The sequence below is a fragment of the Schistocerca americana genome, chromosome 2 (genome assembly GCF_021461395.2).
Source record: "Schistocerca americana isolate TAMUIC-IGC-003095 chromosome 2, iqSchAmer2.1, whole genome shotgun sequence".
NCBI classification, from domain to species: domain Eukaryota; kingdom Metazoa; phylum Arthropoda; class Insecta; order Orthoptera; family Acrididae; genus Schistocerca; species Schistocerca americana.
This window is the reverse complement of record NC_060120.1, coordinates 196,012,641-196,031,807: the sequence shown is the minus strand read 5'-3', so window position 1 is coordinate 196,031,807 and position 19,167 is coordinate 196,012,641. Positions and strand designations below refer to the sequence as shown.

Sequence of the window (19,167 nt, the reverse complement as noted above, 5' to 3'; positions counted from 1 at the left end):
CTCTCCTCCATTCTTTCAAATTATACAGCTTTGTGTTGTTCTGTGAGGCATTATCCAGGTTTCAGTCTAGAACATAATTTTAGCTTCTCAGATACAATCAACACAGTGTATGTTCCTCACAGAAAAATAATTAATTAATTTGAAGAGTAAAGATAACAACTCACTGAATAGTATTATTCAGTAAGTTGATACTTTCACTTCTTAAATCATTTACATTATTTCACAACTCTCCAATACCACGGTAAATGACTGGGATATATTAATTATCTACTGGAATATTTTCATATCCTTGAAAAAGAGAACCAGTACTAATAAAAATATTCCATATTATTGCTTGCATACTCAAATAACACATAGACCCAAATCAGGTACCTATCTCTCTCAGTTGAAGTACAATGCAGTGATAGTATATGGTACAAATAAAAACCAAAAGTGACTATAATTTCATGTGATATATTGAGAATGTAATCATTATACAATTTCTCAAGTAGTTGTAATCCTGAAGTTGAATATTTCTTGCAGACTCCAAAACTAATCAAAATGGAAAGTTCTGGTATAATGTAAATACTTAAGGAGTAAAGGAGACCACTAACTGAAAAGTAGGATCATAAAATCATCAACAGGCACACACAAAAAAGAAAGAAAACTTGATGGCTTTTGGAATGAATCCATTCTTGTGCTAGAGTACAAATACCCACACAAAACACACACACACAGAGCTATGCCAGTGTTGTTGATCACAAACCTGCATAAAACACACTATGTGTGTGTATGTGTTCTGTATTTGTACTCTAGCTCGAGAAAAGATTCATTCCAAAAGCTGGCAAGTCTTCTTTCTTTTTTGTGTATGCCTGTCAATGACAACACTTCTGCTTTTAATGTCTAAAGATTCCAAATCTAGTTTAGGAAACCCTAGAAAAAGAAGCAGCGTCCTTCTGCTGCAGATATTCAGCTGTGTGTGTGTGTGTGTGTGTGTGTGTGTGTGTGTGTGTGTGTGTGTGCGCGCCTGCACGAACGTGCGTCTGCATGCGTGTGTGTGTGCAGGCACATGACTGTTTGTGTCAGCATGCAACTGTCTTAAACAAGCATCTGCCATTTGATGTCGGAAAATCTGACATAATTTACAAACAGGAGCTTAACATGTTATGACTTTTCAATAAAAGAAGATTAGGATTTACTGCTACATTGATGGCGACATCATTAGAGATCAGTCACATGTTCATAATAGGGAATTGCAGGGGAGGAAGCTGACTATGTCCTTTTTGAAGGAACCAATCTGGAATTTAGGGAAAATCTAGATTTGCATAGCTGGACAGGCAATTGAACCACCAACCTTCTAAATATTAGTCCAGTTTTTTATCACTGTCACGTTGCTCAGTATAATTTTACAATGTTCTTGAATATAAATATCATTTCAGTTCCAACTTAAATCTGCTAGCACATTACTATAATTTTTCACATGCATAGACCAAACAATTGTAAACCATGTAAAAATAAGATCTCTCTTTAAAAAAGTTCATCTTGTATAGCAGTCTCTTGCCTACCAGTTCTTGTCAATTTGAGTTTTATTTTTCATTGTATATATAAAAAAAAGTTATGTTAACAGTGAAGTACAATGAAAAAGATAGATTACTGCTCACCGTAAAGATGAAATGTTCAGTTCCAGACAGCCACAATGAAAAACTGTTACACATTTAGCTTTTGGTGTGACAAAAAGCTAAATGTGACCAAAAGCTAAATAGTCAACAGTCTTCTTATGATGTCTGTCTGCAATTCAATGTATAATCTTTACGGTGAGTAGCAACCTAACCTTTTCATAATACTGTTTATATTACCTGCACAATTTCCAGTCACACTGTACTTTAGGTGGATATTAGTGTGAAACTTTGACATACCTCTGGACATTGGAGACAGCATATGCAAATACACACTGATGGACCCAGCACTATAGCCAGCAATAGTTACACTGCCTGGGTCACCTCCAAATAAAGCAATGTTTTGCTGCACCCATCGAAAAGCCATCACTTGATCCTTGAATCCATTATTTCCAGGAAGAACTGAATCTCCGGTGCTCAGGAATCCTGTGACATAACCAAATATACAGGTTTACATTTTATAACTGAAGCTCCATAGCATAAATAAAAATATGGTTTATTGTCTGACAATGCATAGGTTATGTTGTATGTTTTAGTGTAACAAATTTCACAGTATTTAAATTAATATTTTTATCTTCTGGATCATCAGATTGGAGGCAATAACAGCAGCAGGGTACATATCCAGAACTGAAAGATGATTGGTTATCTTATCACTTTCTCCTAGATTTACATCTACAGCTACTTATTTACGTACACATGTGCTCTGCACACCCCTGTAAAGTGCAGGGCAGAGGCATGTAGCATGATATCACATGTTAGGTTTTCTTCCTGTTCCAATAGCATATGGAGCACAGCTAAAAGGACTACTGAAATGCCTTTGTGACTAATTTTGTCTTTACTGTTTCTATTTTTTACAGTGTTATAATGGTTTTTATGTTACCACATTCATAAAAGTTATACTTACAATGCCCTAATATCTGTATATGACTACACACTAATCATTCACAGTTTTAACAAATAGAGAGATAAGAAGGTAAAATATCTACAGCTACTAAAGGGACTCCTAAGATCACAAAAATATTTCATGATTTATCATAAAAATAATTATAATTCTCCTCTCTGCATAAAATTTAAAAAAATGAATTAATCCTCTAATTTCTGTTCTCATTTTTCTGTTTAGTTTTATTCCTCAGGTAAGAGCTTGACAGATGAGAAATTTTTCTGGAATACGTGGTTGCTTTGTATTGTCCACAGACCTCTCCTGTGCCATTCTCTTAATTTCAGAGTATCACTTACACTCAGTGGTATAAATAATTTCTGTGATATATTCCAACCTTTCTCTTCTCTTACATCCCTGATGTCTTAACACATGTCCTAGCATATTGTCCCATCTACTATTCAGTGTTTTCCACATGTTCTGTTCACCACCAATTTTGCAGAGGACCTCCCTAATTATTATCTTATCAGTCCACTGAATTAACAGAATTCTTTCCTTAATTCTCAAATTAAGGCCTATGTTTCATACTATTAGACTTATTTTAGTAAGAAACGCACTCATTGCCTATTTTACTTTGCTCTAATATCCTTCTTGCTGAATCTGTAAAGCCTTATTTTGCTTCTAAGGTAGCAGTACTCCACGTCATTTACTGTGTGATCCCTAAGTCTGATGTTAAATTCATCACTAATCCTACTTCTGCTAATTTTCAATCCTTTCAGTTTCCTTTTGTTTATTCTCCATCCATATTTTGTGCATTCTAGATTGTTCATACCATTCAGCAAGTCCTGTAATTCTTCCTCACTTTCATCAGTGAATCTTACCATTGATACCCTTTCATCTGAATCAGTCATTCCTTCTCATCCTGTCTGGTAAGTCTCCACTGACCTGGTGTTTGGGTGACTTCTGAACTTACCCCTTTCCCTGAACCCCTCCAGTCCTTTTCCTTCACCCATTTTCCTTCCCCTTTGGCTCCTCTGCCAGACAGTGGAGCCACTGGCTCCTAAAGCTTGCAAAAATTTAAATCTTTTGTGTTTGTGTTCCCCTGCCATTGCTTGGTGAGTAGATTTTTTGTCTATCTGTTTATATTATATTACCAATAATTGATTATTGTTGTTATGTTCATTGTCATCAGTTCTTTATGTATTTAAAAACTCTTTTGGCTGGATAGTTGTTTCATAAGCTGTCAGCCCACCATTTCTCAGGAATTGAAATAACAATGAAAAAAGTTTGTTCTGTAGAGCAAAATTCATAACTATAAACAAAATATTACTTAGTGGCTTATGATACATCATATAATCAGCACAAATTATGTTAATATACAAAAAACAATTAAAATGCACCAAAATCAGATTTCCATCTCATGTTCAATGAGTTTCTTTCAACGAGAGGTGTTGGTGTGTGAAATAAAGGAAGACTTTGCACATATGTATGTATGTACATATGTTTGTGTGTGTGTTTGTATGTATGCACACTTGCACTTACATGTAAGGAATCATTTGTGTACATTTGTGTATAAGTGTATTCATTTGCTGTTTTGGGCCAACATACCTAAAGCTCCAAGCCTGTAGTTGAGAGTCACTAGAACTAAGTCCTCATCCATCAAATACTGGGGACCAAACAAGTCACTAGATCCTCTAAAAAGGTAAAGAGCACCAGGATGAAGGAAGATCATCACTGGCCTCCTTGGGTTTCCTCTTCTGTCTGGCAACTGTCATCAGAAAACAAATGTCAAACTGTATGATTCTCTAAGTATACACTTTAGATCAATAATAATTCTAAGTGTGAGCAAAGATTGGGAAGTAATGTACAATATTTTTATTAGCAAAAAGTTTAATGGGTAACAAAACAAAAGAAATCATAAACAAACTTACATCTTTTACCTACTTTTCTACAAAGTCACCAATGTTCTCAACACATTTCTCCCACTGTGGTACCAATTTCAATATGCTCATTTGTAGAAGTCTGGTTGGAGTATAGCCATCCGTGGGCTGCTGATTTCACTTACACATCTGTCACAAAGCATTGGGACCAAACAAACGAAAGTCCAACAGTGCAAGGTCCAGACTGCATGGTTGATGCTGGAGCACTTCTCACCCAAATCGGGCAACTTTCTCACAAACAGGAGCAGAAACATGTGGGCAAGCATTGTTATGAAGAAGTATGACACCATCAGTATTAATGTTGTGACATTTGTCACGAAGGACACAACGCAACTTAACCAAAGTTTTAATGCAGGCTGCAGTATTCACAGTGGTCCCGTGTTCAGCAAAGTCCACCAGTAATACAATGTGCATATCCAAGAACTCTGTCACAAAGCCTTTCCTAGCAGACTAAGTCACTCTGAATTTTGTGTATACTAGGGAACCAGCAAGTTTTCACTCCATAGAAGCCTCTTTGGCTTTGGGCATGGTAGTGGTATGCCCACGAGTCAACACCAGTGATGATTCCTTTCAGAAAGTCATGCCGTTCTAGGGTGTAACACTTTAAGTGTTCCAAGCTTGTCATCATTTGCTGTCCCTTGTGGTTGTCTTTCAGATTCTTAGGCACCCAGTAAGCACAAACTTTACAAAATTTCAGTGTGTCATGAACAATATCATACACCACACCATAGAAAATGTTGAACTGCTGTGATAATGTTTAGATTTGTACACAGTATTCATTCAAAATTACTGCCTCAATGGCTCCAACATTCTCTGGGGTAGCAGCTGTTACTGGCCACTCGAAGTGTGACAAATCACTAAAGTTCACATGCCCTTCTTGGATGAATGCACATCACCTGGAGACATTGCTATGGTTCATCCAGTTGCCCCTATACATTCCACACATGTCCTTATGAATTTCACTTGGTTTATTCCCTTTGGCCCACAAATATCGAATTACACTTTGCTGCTCTTCACAAGTTGACGACAGCAACATGCATTCTTGTTTATTTTGTAGTTCAGGTTTCTCTTGCTAGTGCTCTACATGAAAACAAAATACCCTTTGTAGCACAGACTTCAAACTATATCATCATGAAATTTCAACATTCCATTTGCAGTACCACGGGAGAAAAGATTTATTGTGCTCTACTTTCTGATCCTCGTGCATGTGTAGCATGAGAAGGTCTTCAGCAGTAACGTCCATGATTGGTGTGGTTGAAGCTGTTCTCTACTTGCTCTCTCTCAGTACATGTAGTATGTTTATTACTAAAGACAGTTATTTACATAAGTACAGTTTTCTTCATGTATGATTAGTTCTATGTTTTCCTATCTTGTGTGATAATACTAATGACACTAATATTTCATAGATTAAAATGACTTCATAACTGAAGTAATAGCTTTCATAAATATGAATAATACATGTACTATTAAATTGCATTGGACAAAAACTGTTATAGTAAGAGATTGTAATTACAGTTTCTTAATTTAAAAAAAAAAATTGCAATAAAAGACTGAAACATCACACACCAGGTTATCAGGTCTGCCATAAAGGCTGTTGATCTCTTTCAATTTTTGTAACTAAATGCATTCTGTTAACATTTAATTTCTTTAAGTTTTAGAAAAATAAAATGACTTTTACAAGAAATTTGTCTGGTGTAAAAACAAGATCCCTATATCTGTTTAGTGTGTCCTCTGGAAACATAGTATTTCTACCTTTTAACTTCTGCAGAGCAGATTGTAAAAATAATTATTAAAGTTGAATAAAAACGGTCAAAACAGCACTAATATTAGTCCCACTCATGTGTTTTTACCATAAATAGTGTAGACTGTTTCTCATGGAATGCTGCAGCATAGCCTTCTGTGTTATCAATAGTGGTGGTGCAGAATATGTGTGGAAGTTTTTCTGCTATAAAATCTACAACAAATGTCTGCTAGCGATTAAGTATCAGTCTGGAGATGTAATGATATTTTGCCAGATGTTCATCAAACTAGACCTGAACTATCAAGTTGTCTCAGACTATTGTCATCCTAGAAGTTAATACCTTTGCTAATTACATCTGTACCAAAGGATTTACTTGCAGAAAAAGGAAAGAATGGGTACAGCTTAACACCTCAACATTCAGTGATAGGGTAGTAGGAGACAGGCAGTTCCATACACAAGTTGAGATGATTCATGCTATTGACTCACTGTTAGAAACAAGACAATGAATGAGTCACTGAAGAACATTACACCGTTACAGTCCTAACTGGCCTATATACGTATTCACAGCAGCATTTGTGTCATGCTAAGGCATTATTGGCTGTGATATTAATAGATTGTCATTTGGTAGCAAATGATAAGTTTATCCAGTTCACTAGGACTGTGATGAAAAACACATTTTTTCCCAATAAGTTTATTAATCACTTAGACTGCAATATCTTATATCATTAGGTGGTTACCTAGGTCTAGCCATCTTCAGCTCTGTAATTTTATAAGTTATTAGGTTGGCGTATAAGTTTGTAGCATTTTTGTTTTGGGTGTTGGTATTTTGTTTGCTATGGGTTTATTAACTGATTGTCTAATTTATAATTCACTATAGCAGTTTTAGTTCACATATTGTTATTTTGACATTTCAGCATAGTGAGTGGAGCCGTGAATGCTAGGAAATGGTATGCCAAGAAGAGAAATCAGAATATTTTTGACATATTCTTCTGTTTGAGTCCAGTAGAGGGGTAACAACAGCAGAGGAGGCAGCCAGAAACATTTGTGCCTTGCATGGGGATAATGCCATTTGACAAAGCATAGTGAGAAAATGATTCAATTTTAAGGAACAGCATTTTGACATTAGTGACTCTTCAAGTTCAGGAAGGCTTCTGGGGTTTGACAACAATCATTTCAGCATATTAATCCACAATGATCCATGTCAGTGTACTCAAGAACCGGCAGATGGAATGAACTGTAATCATTTTAACATCATGTGACATTTTCATACACTGGGGAAGGTTCAAACTTTGGGTGTATGTCTCCTGCAGGCTCTAAGCCAATATAACACAAATCAGTGGATTGCCATATGAGCATCTCTGCTTGCTCATCATGAATTGGCTCATGTACAACACTGGCAATTCCTACTCTGTATCATTACTGGTGAGAAGAAATGGTATCTTTATGCTAAGATAGGGTAACAAAAGGAATGGTTGAGCCAAAATAATGCAGAAACTCCCCATACAAAGACCTGCATGCATCCACAAGAGATAAGGTTATGCACCTCATGGAACAGTGATGGTGTTGTGTACTACGAATTGCTTCCCCAAGGTATAATGCTCAATGCCGAGATTTATTGTCAACAAGTGAGATGTCTCGCAGATGCAATCCAACAACAGTGACCAGGAAGACTATGTGAAGTGATGCTATTCCAAAATAAAGACTGCCCACATTATGCTAGACTGACGAAAAACACTATGCAGGAGTGGGGTGGCGAAGTCATTCCACATCCACCTTATTCCCCTGATTTTGTGCCCTCAAATTTTCATCATTTCCACTCTCTATTGAACAACTGTCAAGGAAATTCCTTTCCAGATGAAAATGCACTCTGAACAAGGCTTGATGAGTTCTTCGGCTCAAAACGACATGGTTTCTGCAGTCACAGAATTGAAAAGTTTTCCCTGCATTGGAAGACTGTTGTAAATAGTGAAGGAGAATATATTACTCATGACTAAAGTCTCTGTTGTGTGTATCTGTTGTGTTTATTAAACTTAGAGAAAAATACTACGAATTTATGCACCAACCAAAAACAAGTGCAATGCATCACTGAAGCATTATTACACATGCTTCATCAATTTCATAACAAGTATTGTGATGTTACAAAGTAGATGGCTAATAAAGTTGTTAAGAACACTTAAAAAGCCATTAACTTCCACCCTTTGAAAGTCAGAAGGGTGTCTCATTCTGGTTCATTTCTGAATTATCAGTTACTTGAATGATGAAATAACAATGCACCTAATATATTGCAGAATTACTTACTGCATAAAATACCAAATTACTGTGTCAGTGAATAAAATATTTGTATTACCTACAATGAAGATGCCTATCACTAGGAAGAAAGAGTTACATTTATATTGGCAGCCATTTGTATGTCTTCAGTACGACTTAAACTAGTTGCCCCAGTATCTAGGTAGTGATGTCTATATGCATGCTCCACTCTAAATTAGGACACATCATTTGACAATATGTATCTGAATAAACAAAACAATAAAAATGTATCAACAAGCAAATTTTTAACTAATGATTCAGATTCAAATACTTAGATACAGAGGTCACTTCTTAAAAGGCACTATTTTACTTACTTTTGTTGTGTACACATTGAGAAACAAACAGTCTTCAGAAGTTGCGTTAGTATTTAGTTCTCGTATTGAAGGACAAAATGCTCCATCCTTTGTAGCATCCACAATACTACGTGAAGAGGTGGCAGAGGTAGATACTGGCACTGGCGGCTGAAAAATTGACTTTTCTTAAGGAACTGCATTTTTGCTTACTTATTTAAAATGTATCTTAGTGTTAAGACAACCATTGCTCAAGATTAATTATCCAAGTTTGTGAATATAAATTTAAATTTCCTGGATAACCATTTCTTTTCTGACAACATTGGGAAGGTTTGGAAGATGTCTGGTTCTGTTTTACGATGAAGCCTACCACATATACCAGTAAACAATCATGAATGTCTGTGGGGGTTAATTATCAGTTCAGAATGGTTAAAGTAGCTGAACTGCTATTTATTTCTACATGATGATTCAAATTGTCTTCTCCTCCCAAATCCACAAAGACTACCCAGGGAAAGATAGAAACCATTCTAGCTCTGTCTATGTATTACAAAAAACTCAAAAAGGAAATACGAACCTGTCTTGTGTAAAATATACTCTCACAGCTGAGTACATTACTGGTAGTACGTACCAACTATAAAGTGGTAAAATTAGTATGTTAGGTGATTAATAAACACATCTTTTCAATAGTTTAGTTTTATTGTGTAAGAAATTTTCATTCCCTCCACCAATTCTCTTTCTGTGAACCTATTAAGATGAGGTCCCTCTCTGGGTACACTCTTGTTCACTGCAATGGAGAAGAGGGGGAAGGCATAGCACATGTGATAGGAAAACTATTCAAAGTTGTACTGTGACCAATGGAGAGATAATCGAGCAGGGAACAAACAGGAGAGGAAGATTTAATAATTATCATAATCAGCATTACAATCACCATGTATGTACACTAGGCAGCCACCTTTGGTGCTGTGATTTTGAGGAGGAGAGGGGGCATAACTCTAGAAAATTTCCACGAACTCAATTTATCAATGTATGATGTTAGCAGTTTAGGTTTGGTCAGTATGAAGCAAATGTATTTCCTCTTGTGGCCATGCATGCATCAGTCAAGTGCAGCCATTCTTGCTGGCCTAGGAAAATGTTTCAAACACAACATCAAAAAATATTGTGTGCATCTTAAATGTTTTGAGTAAAGCCACCCTCAACCTGAAGGTTGGTTTGAACACTGTATCTCTACATGAGACAGTATGCCCTCATCTTTCTCCAAACCTTGAACCAGTTCATCCAGCCAGTTATCTATGCCTACATCTATACTCTGCAAATCACCTTGAGGTGCATGGCAGAGGATACATCCCATTTTACCAGTTATTAGGGATTCTTCCCGTTCCATTCACATATGGACTGTGGGAAGAATGATTGTCCGAATGCCTCTGTGCGTGCAGTATATTATTAACGTAGTGGGAGGTTGGAAAGCCTAAGAAAGCGTCCTAGGAAGCTGTCCAAAGCGGTGTTCTTGTGCTTTTGCTCCATAACAATGCCCCAACTCATGCTGGACAGGACACAGTCATACAAACTCCTTTTTGATCTGTCAGATTTTGCCTCTGCCTCTGTATTCTCCTGACATGACACCAAGTGACTTCTCTCTCTTTCCTCACCTTTTCCGAGTTGTTTAGTATTGAAGTTAGCCAATCAGGTCGTTGCATGCTCATACTAAAGCAGCTGCACGTGTTGAAGAGCGATGATGCACAGACATCTGTAGGTCCGTAGTTACTTCTTGTCCAAAATGCTCGTCACCAGTTACAATGAGCCTTTTTCGGTAATTTATGCTAAGTGAGCAAAAGCTATGTTTCTATGATTTGAGAAAACCAAACGAAGAATAAATTTGGTGACACTATCTCTGGGAGGCTACTTGAATTTGCGATTTGCGCATGTGACGATCTGATTGGCCAACTTCAGTGCTAAGTAACTCGGAAACGGTACAACGTATCGAATTTCTTTCTTAACAATTATTTCCCAGCACCCCCTCCCTTGCAACACTCTTACAAGCTTTTCAGTCTCTTTCTGACCACTCTGTGTAACCAAGATCTTTGCCAGCCACCACCATCGGGGAAAACGTGCCGCATTGAAGGATGAATGTGTTGAGAAGAACTAACACCAACTCCATAGCCGCAGCTTCATTTTTTCGATTTGATAATTTAAATTTTAGGACTAAGTGTCATATTACTGTACTGTGTTATCCCCTTTTCATTTTTTATGTACATTGGTACAGCGAGGTACAGAACACTTGAAGTTTTATCCCCTTTTCATTTTTTATGTACATTGGTACAGCGAAATATGGTTCAAATGGCTCTGAGCACTATGGGACTCAACTGCTGAGGTCATTAGTTTGGTACAGCGAGATACAGAACACTTGAAGTTGAGTGATATGATGGTTACGAGGTTCTTGAAGACTTTATGAATACATTTCTACAGAAAATTTGAAGCAAGCTGGAGTTATTTGTACAGATGAAGATTTTAACGTATGGAGAATTCTGGAGGAGACATTTACTGAGTCAAACGGCTGATGAAGACTAGAACGTTCCACATGATGACCACATAGGTAAAATTTAAGAAATCCGATCTTGCACAGGGTGGGGGGGGGGGGGGAGGGCACCGAGAATCTTTACTGACGCAATAGGAGAAAGGTGGAGGGGGAGAAGCGTTGCGGAAAACAGGGGATTCTTGTACACGCTGGGAAACTTCCGACATACAACGCACCGTACGGTGAAGTAAGGAATGAGGATGTGGATGTAGGTTTTCAAGATTTTGCAGCGCCTAAGAGAGTTTCTAATTCCTGGACAAACAATTAGACAAAACCGACAGTCAGCCTTTTGCCACTGAAACCGAGAATCCACTGGTGTTTGCCGCTACAAGAGAATATGCGAAGCGGTTGGAGAAGGTGGTTTTCACCTTCGCGTGTGTCAAGAATTTATTTTCGGCGCGGGAAGCAACAGCATGCTATCTTGTTGTCGCAGCGGTTATCGTCGTCAACAGGAAGGTGACAGAATATGACAGTTTCTCAGGTTTTAGCCCCACTAGGCGGTAGTCATTTGACCGCATAACTTCCGACGCCGGAAACTCACCGATGCAGCGTAATAATGTCACAACACTGCAATCTCCGTCGGAAACTAACGAGTACGGGTGTCACTGAAGTTGAAACGCTCATCATCCGCAAATTATTTATGAGAACACAGGGCTTTATAAGGTACTGTCCGTGGCGTAATCTTCCTGTCGTCACTTTACTCTGCTTGATACCATGTATGTTTTATTGCAGACGATTTCTGTAGCACGCCTGGGGTTGAACAAAAAACTGCGAGTCACAGTTCATTCAACTACCATTCCAAATATGACTCTTTGTCATTTGTTACCTGCGATGGAAAACACCCGCCAACTGCAGCAGCTGTAAGTTTTGGGAAAGCAGATTTGAACAATGAAAGAGGAAGCAGGCCGAGAAAAAACTTTACGATCATGGAAATGAAAAAGCACTGTCTGATTACGTGATTTAAGAACGAATTGGGGGGTCGATATGGAAAACCTCGAGAATCCATTATTAGAGTTAGTATTCGAAGGAGCTTTTGAAGACTTGCGATCAGATAATGTGAAGGCATAGATAACATTCTTTCATAATTTCTAAAGTAAAATCAGGGAATGACAACCAAACGACTATTCAAGATGGTTCGTAGAATCAAACGTCTGGAGATATACCGTCAGACTTACGAGAAAATTTCACACACACAAGCCTGAAGATAGCAAGACCAGATAAGTGCGAGAATTATCGAACAATCAGATTAACAGGCATTTGAAACAGAAGTACATAAAATGTATCCGCGGTTGCGAATATGGACTACCATCAGCTGTATAATGGAATGGTGACAGCGAAAATTTGTGAGGGATTCGAACCCAGATTTACCACTTATCGCGAGCGGCCACCTTACCATTTGGCTATCCGGGCAAGCACTACTCACGGCGACCTTCCAACTTCCATATGTCGTCAATCATATGTCTACAACCTGAACTTGTGCATCGATTAGGTATATTCCCGTACAAGTGAGAACCCTGCATCGGCGGATAAACGCAATACTGCAGTGCCTATGTTATTCCGAATTACGATGTAATGTTCCTTCGAATACGCAAGCATGTATATGGTAGTCCATATTCGTAACTGCGAATACATTTCATGACGGCTGTAGTCGCTACATTGTCTGTTTCTTCGGACATGCATGCATGTCCGAAGAAACATTACGTAGACATTTTGAACAACATACGTACTGCAGTATCGTACAGAAACAAGTTGTTGACAATAAAAACATCCCAGAATGAAATTTTCACTCTGCAGCGGAGTATGCGCTGATAGGAAACTTCCTGGCAGATTAAAACTGTGTACCGGACCGAGACTCGAACTCGGGACCTTTGCCTTTCGCGGACAAGTGCTCTACCATCTGAGCTACCCAAGCACGACTCACGACCCGTCCTCGCATCTTTAATTCCGCCAGTACCTCGTCTCCTACCTTTCAAACTTCACAGAGGCTCTCCTGCGAACCTTGCAGAACTAGCACTTCTGGAAGAAGGCATGGCTTTGCCACAGCCTGGGAGATGTTTCCAGAATGAAATTTTCACCCTGCAGCAGAGTGTGCGCAGATATGAAACTTCCTGGCAGATTAAAATTGTGTGCCGGACAGAGACTCGAACTCGGGACCTTTGCCTTTCGCGGGCAGGTGCTCTACCATCTGAGGTACCATCTGAGCTAGTAGAGCACTTGCCCGCGAGAGGCAAAGGTCCCGAGTTCGAGTCTCGGTCCGGCACACAGTTTTAATCTGTCAGGAAGTTTCAATAACAATATTCACAAGAATGGAAAAGAAAGTTGAGGATATATTGGATGACGACCAGTTTGGCTTTAGGAAAGGTAAAGGCACCAGAAAGACGGTTCTTCCGTCGCACTTGATAATGGTAGCAAGACCTGAGAAAAATCAAGACACGTCCAGAGGATTTGTCGACGCAGAAAAAGTTTTCGACGATGCAAAATAGTACAACATATACTAAATTCTCTGGAAAATAGATGTAAGCCATAGACAAAGACGGATTATATAGTCCACAATATGTACAAGAACCAAGAGGGGGGAAAAAGAACCAAGACGGGGGAGGGGGGGGGATATGGGAGACCAAGAACGACGTGTTCGGATTACAAAGGAGGTAAGACAGGGTTGTGGTCGATCGCTCCTTCTATACAATCTATACATCAAAGAAGCAGTGATGGAAAGAAAAGAAGGCACTGGGACTATAATGCAGGGTAAAAACTTATCAGTGATAAGATACACTGATAACATTGCCAATCTTAGTGAAAGTGAAGAAGAATTACAGGATCTGTTGAGTAGAATGAATGAGTTCATGATATGGACTGAAAGTAAACTGGACAAAAACAGAAGTAATGAGAACTAGCAGAAATGAATAGCGAAACAGTTAAGATCAAAATTAATGGTCATGAAGTAAAGGAATTTAAGGAATCCTGCTACCTTGGAAGCAAAATAACCCATGCCGTACGAAGCAGGGATTACATAAAAAGCAGACTAGTACAGGCAAAGATGGCATTCCTGGCTAAGAGAAGTGCAGTGGTATCAAACACAGGCCTTAATTTGACTAAGAAAGTTCTGAGAATGTACGTTTGGAGCACAGTATTGTATGGTAGTGTATCATGGGCAGTGGGAAAACTGGAACAGAAGAGAATCGAAGCGTTTGAGTTGTTATCCTACAAAAGAATGTTGAAAATTAGGTGGACTGATAAGGTAAGTAATGAAGGCAGAGAGAGGAAGATGTGGAAAACACTTTTACGAGAAGAAGGGACAGAGCCTAGAGGAAGTATATTAAGGCATTAAGAGATAACTTCCGTAGAACTTGAAGGAGCTATAGAGAGGCCAGTTGGAGTGGCCGAGCAGTTCGAAGCACTTTAGTCTGGAACCACACGACCACTACGGTCGCAGGTTCGAATCCTGCCTCAGGCATGGATGTGTGTGATGTCCTTAGGTTAGTTAGGTTTAAGTAGTTCTAAGTCTAGGGGACTGATGACCTCAGGTGTTAAGTCCCGTAATGCTTAGAGCCATTTGAACCATTTGAAGATGGAGAAAAAAGAGTTTCGTGCTGTTATTGAACATTTGCATGTGATGCGTTGGACTGTCGCACAAATCAAAACAAAGCTGGATGAAGTTCACGTGGACTCTGCACCAACACTGAAGACAATTTACTTTTGGATTAACGAATTTAAACGTGGTCGGTCAAGCACTGAAGACAAAGCATGCTCCGGCCATCCAACTGAGGTCACCACGGAGAAAACCATTGACAAATTCCATGATATGGTAATGCAAGACCGTCGAATCCAAATTCATGAGATTACTGAGACTTAAAGCATTTCAACTGAGCGGATGCTCCAACATGGAGAATTGGCTATGAAGAAACTGTGTGTGAGGAGAGCGCCACGATTGCTCATAGTCGACCAAAAGCGCATCCGGCCAACATTTCTGGCGATGTTAAATCGCAACCCACGAGATTTTTTGTGCCATTTTGTGATTGTTGATGAAACCTGGATCCATTATTATTATGCGTACACTATATCACTGCAGTCGGCCGCGACCGTAAACAAAAGAGGGGAGAGGAGCGGTGGGGGGAAATAAGACCCACCTCGTTCTGGAAGGGTTGCCATCCTACGTCGCGTTCTGTACTTCCACGAAAGCAGAACTGACATAACGGTCGTCAGGGTCGCTAATTCCTTTTGATGTGCCGAGAGTAGCATTCGAATCTCTTTAAGCACCAGGATTATGCTCTTCATTCATTTCGAAATAAGAAAAAAAAAGTCAAGTGATCCACAACACAATGAAAATTGGAGTACACAAAGCATTTGGTAGTGGCTACAGCGCAATTGTTTGCTGTGGTTGGTAGTGGCACTTCAGACCCGACCTCTACCGGTATCTTCCCCAACAATGGTTCGAAACACTCCCCACCTAGAACTGCCATGATACAGTGTCAGCATAATACACACCAGAGTCAAAGCGGCGGTCAAAACGTTGGGCAAAGGCTGCTAAAAGTGCACCATAAAAGGCAAAGACCGTTTTGTCTGTTGGTAACGCGATAGCCAATGTTTTTTTGGGATTCCCAAGAAATAATCCTCATAGACCAGGTGGAAAAAGTCAGAACCATAATTGCACCCTACTACGCTTTTTTGTTGGATCGTTTAATACTTGCATTGACTGAAAGAAAGACCAAGGCTGGCATGTAAAAAAGTGCTCTTCACCAGGATAACGCACCATCCCACACACCAGCAATAACAATGGCGAAAGTGCAATAACTGAACTTTAATTGGATCCTCAGTCACCCTGTTCACCAGACTTAGTCCTAAGTTACTTCTTCCTGTTCCCTAAATTGAAACGTTGGCTTTCTGGGAAGAAATTTTCATCAAAAAACTAAGTGATAGTTGCAGTCAATGAGTATCTCGTGGAGTTTGACAGAACCTATTTTTCCGGTGAGATGAAAAAGCTAGACCAACTGTATATCCCTCAAAGGAGATTGTCAAAGCATCCTCGTTTATTCAACAAATAATTGAAGCGTTGGCTGCAAGCGCTACTCTGAGATGAAGAGGTTGGCAAAGGAAAAGAACTGTTGACGGCCAGCATAAAATCTGTCAGCAGACTGAGGAAAAAAAGGCATCTTGAGTACCTCAATTGGAAGCTGAAAAGGCTTTCATATTTTTGACTCGAATTTTTACGGTTTTTGTGGATTTTCACAGTGCTTAGTTCTGAAATGAATATCTTGTCGTTAATAAGTGGGTCTGGGGGACTCCAATCGCTGTACTCAACAGGACATTCCTATAAACGTCTATACAGCTGTTTGCCCCTGGTAAATTTGAATGTATCTTTATTTTACATCTAAGGTGGCTAAATGCTATCAGAATCAATGTTGAACTTCGTAACAATGTTGAATAAAGCCCCGAAAGGGATAAGGGCAACGTAACGTACCGCAACAGAGCAATACGACGTGCATTCAAGTTATAAGGCCTCCGATATTTTTTTCTCCGGACTGGAAAGAGATAGAAACATGCGCATTGTTTTAAAATGAGGCCGCGTCCATTGTCAATACAGTTTAATGAAGGTAGAACATCGTGTGACAACAAACCGAAACAACCTCGGGCTCGCACAAGTCGGTCTGGCGACATGATCGAGAAAGGGGAGAGAATTGTTTTGGGGGATCGCCAAATGACTGTTGAACAGATCGCCTCCAGAGTTGGCATTTCTGTGGGTTCTGTGCACACAATCCTGCATGACGACCTGAAAATGCGAAAAGTGTCATCCAGGTGGGTGCCACGAATGCTGACGGACGACCACATGGCTGCCCGTGTGGCATGTTGCCAAGCAATGTTGACGCGCAACGACAGCATGAATGGGACTTTCTTTTCGTCGGTTGTGACAATGGATGAGACGTGGATGCCGTTTTTCAATCCAGAAACAAAGCGCCAGTCAGCTCAATGGAAGCACACAGATTCACCACCACCAAAAAAATTTCGGGTAACCGCCAGTGCTGAAAACATGATGGTGTCCATGTTCTGGGACAGCGAGGGCGTAATCCTTACCTATTGCGTTCCAAAGGGCACTACGGTAACAGGTGCATCCTACGAAAATGTTTTGAAGAACAAATTCCTTCCTGCACTGCAACAAAAACGTCCGGGAAGGGCTGCGCGTGTGCTGTTTCACCAAGACAACGCACCCGCACATCGAGCTAACTTTACGCAACAGTTTCTTCGTGATAACAACTTTGAAGTGATTCCTCATGCTCCCTACTCACCTGACCTGGCTCCTAGTGACTTTTGGCTTTTTCCAACAATGAAAGACACTCTCCGTGGTCGCACATTCACCAGCCGTGCTGCTATTGCCTCAGCGATTTTCCAATGGTCAAAACAGACTCCTAAAGAAGCCTTCGCCGCTGCCATGGAATCATGGCGTCAGCGTTGTGAAAAATGTGTACGTCTGCAGGGCGATTACGCCGAGAAGTAACGCCAGGTTCATCGATTTCGGGTGAGTAGTTAATTAGAAAAAAAATCGGAGGCCTTAGAACTTGAATGCACCTCGTATTTCGATGCATTGGTAGGACACTGGGAGAATGCAGTCTGCTACAGTTTTCAAATGAGACTACTCACAAAACACTCCAGTGTGTGGGATCCACAACAAACAAAACTAACAGGGGATGTCGAAGCGCATAGATAAGACGGCAACACGAATGGTCAAAGGCGTATTTGACCCAAAGCAGATTGTCAGGGAAATGCTAAAAAATTGGAACTGGCAGAGGCTGAAGATAAATGTTAACTGTCCCACGAACAATGAAGAAAAGACATTTTTAGATGTTTAACACCAAAGCAGCTATTTATTTACTGGCTGATTAGTTTTCGGGGGTCACATATTTTGTATTAGGATATCTTACATGTGAACAGTTCTGTTTATGTCATCTCACTTAAATGTATCTCAGATCTTCATTATCCAGCATGATGTGACCCACGTGCCAACGATATTTTATATACAATAGAAAATTTGTTCTCAGTAGATTACACTGTGTGCCACGGTGGATTATTTATCGTAGGTTTTTATCGTAATTTTGTAAGTTTGTAATAAAACTATGATAAGTAGGCCAGCGTGACACATGGTGTAATCCAGTGAGAACAAATTCTCCACCGTACATAAAGTATCGTTGTCATGTGAATTCAGTCGCGCTGGATAAAGAAGATGAGAGCAACATTGAAGTCTGATGACGTAAACAGAACTGCCCACACCAAACATATCCTAAATACACAGTACTAGTCAACCAGTAAATAAATAGCGGTGTTAAACATTTAAAAATGTCTTTTCTTCAATATTAGAAAGCTGCAATACGCGAGGTACTCGAACGTTTTATCCCAGGAAAGCCTACTTACAAAGTTTCTGGAATCATTATCAAGTAAAAAATATTAAGAATGTTCTATGCTTCCTACACATCGGCTGCGACGACAAGATAAGGCTAACAACAGCGGACACCGAGGGGTTTACACAGTCATTCTTCCCTAGGTCCATGCGCGAATAGAATGGGAAGAAACTCTAACTCGTGGTGCAGTGGTAAGCACCCTCTCCCGTGCACAACACGGTGATTTGCTGAGCACTTACGTAGATGTAGATGTGCCGCGCGCTCATTGATTCCATCCCATTCTGGTTCTTCCAGTCTTGCTGGATGTGTGCTTCAAATGGCTCTAAGCACTAAGGGACTTAACATCTGAGGTCATCAGTCCCCTAGACTTAGAACTACTTAGACCTAACTAACCTAA

The 19,167-nt window shown here is 39.6% G+C and overlaps 1 protein-coding gene across 1 annotated transcript in view; it reads right to left on the bottom strand.

Annotated features, from left to right (window-relative positions):
* The window catches only part of LOC124595921 (esterase E4-like), a 49,843-nt gene that overhangs the window by 21,618 nt on the left and 9,058 nt on the right, over positions 1–19,167 (bottom strand). The window contains exons 2-4 of the mRNA XM_047134836.1: positions 8,835–8,981; positions 4,141–4,300; positions 1,896–2,081 (exon numbers count right to left, since the gene is read on the bottom strand). Coding sequence (XP_046990792.1) covers positions 1,896–2,081; positions 4,141–4,300; positions 8,835–8,981 — 493 coding nt within the window. The remainder of the gene's footprint in view (positions 1–1,895; positions 2,082–4,140; positions 4,301–8,834; positions 8,982–19,167) is intronic.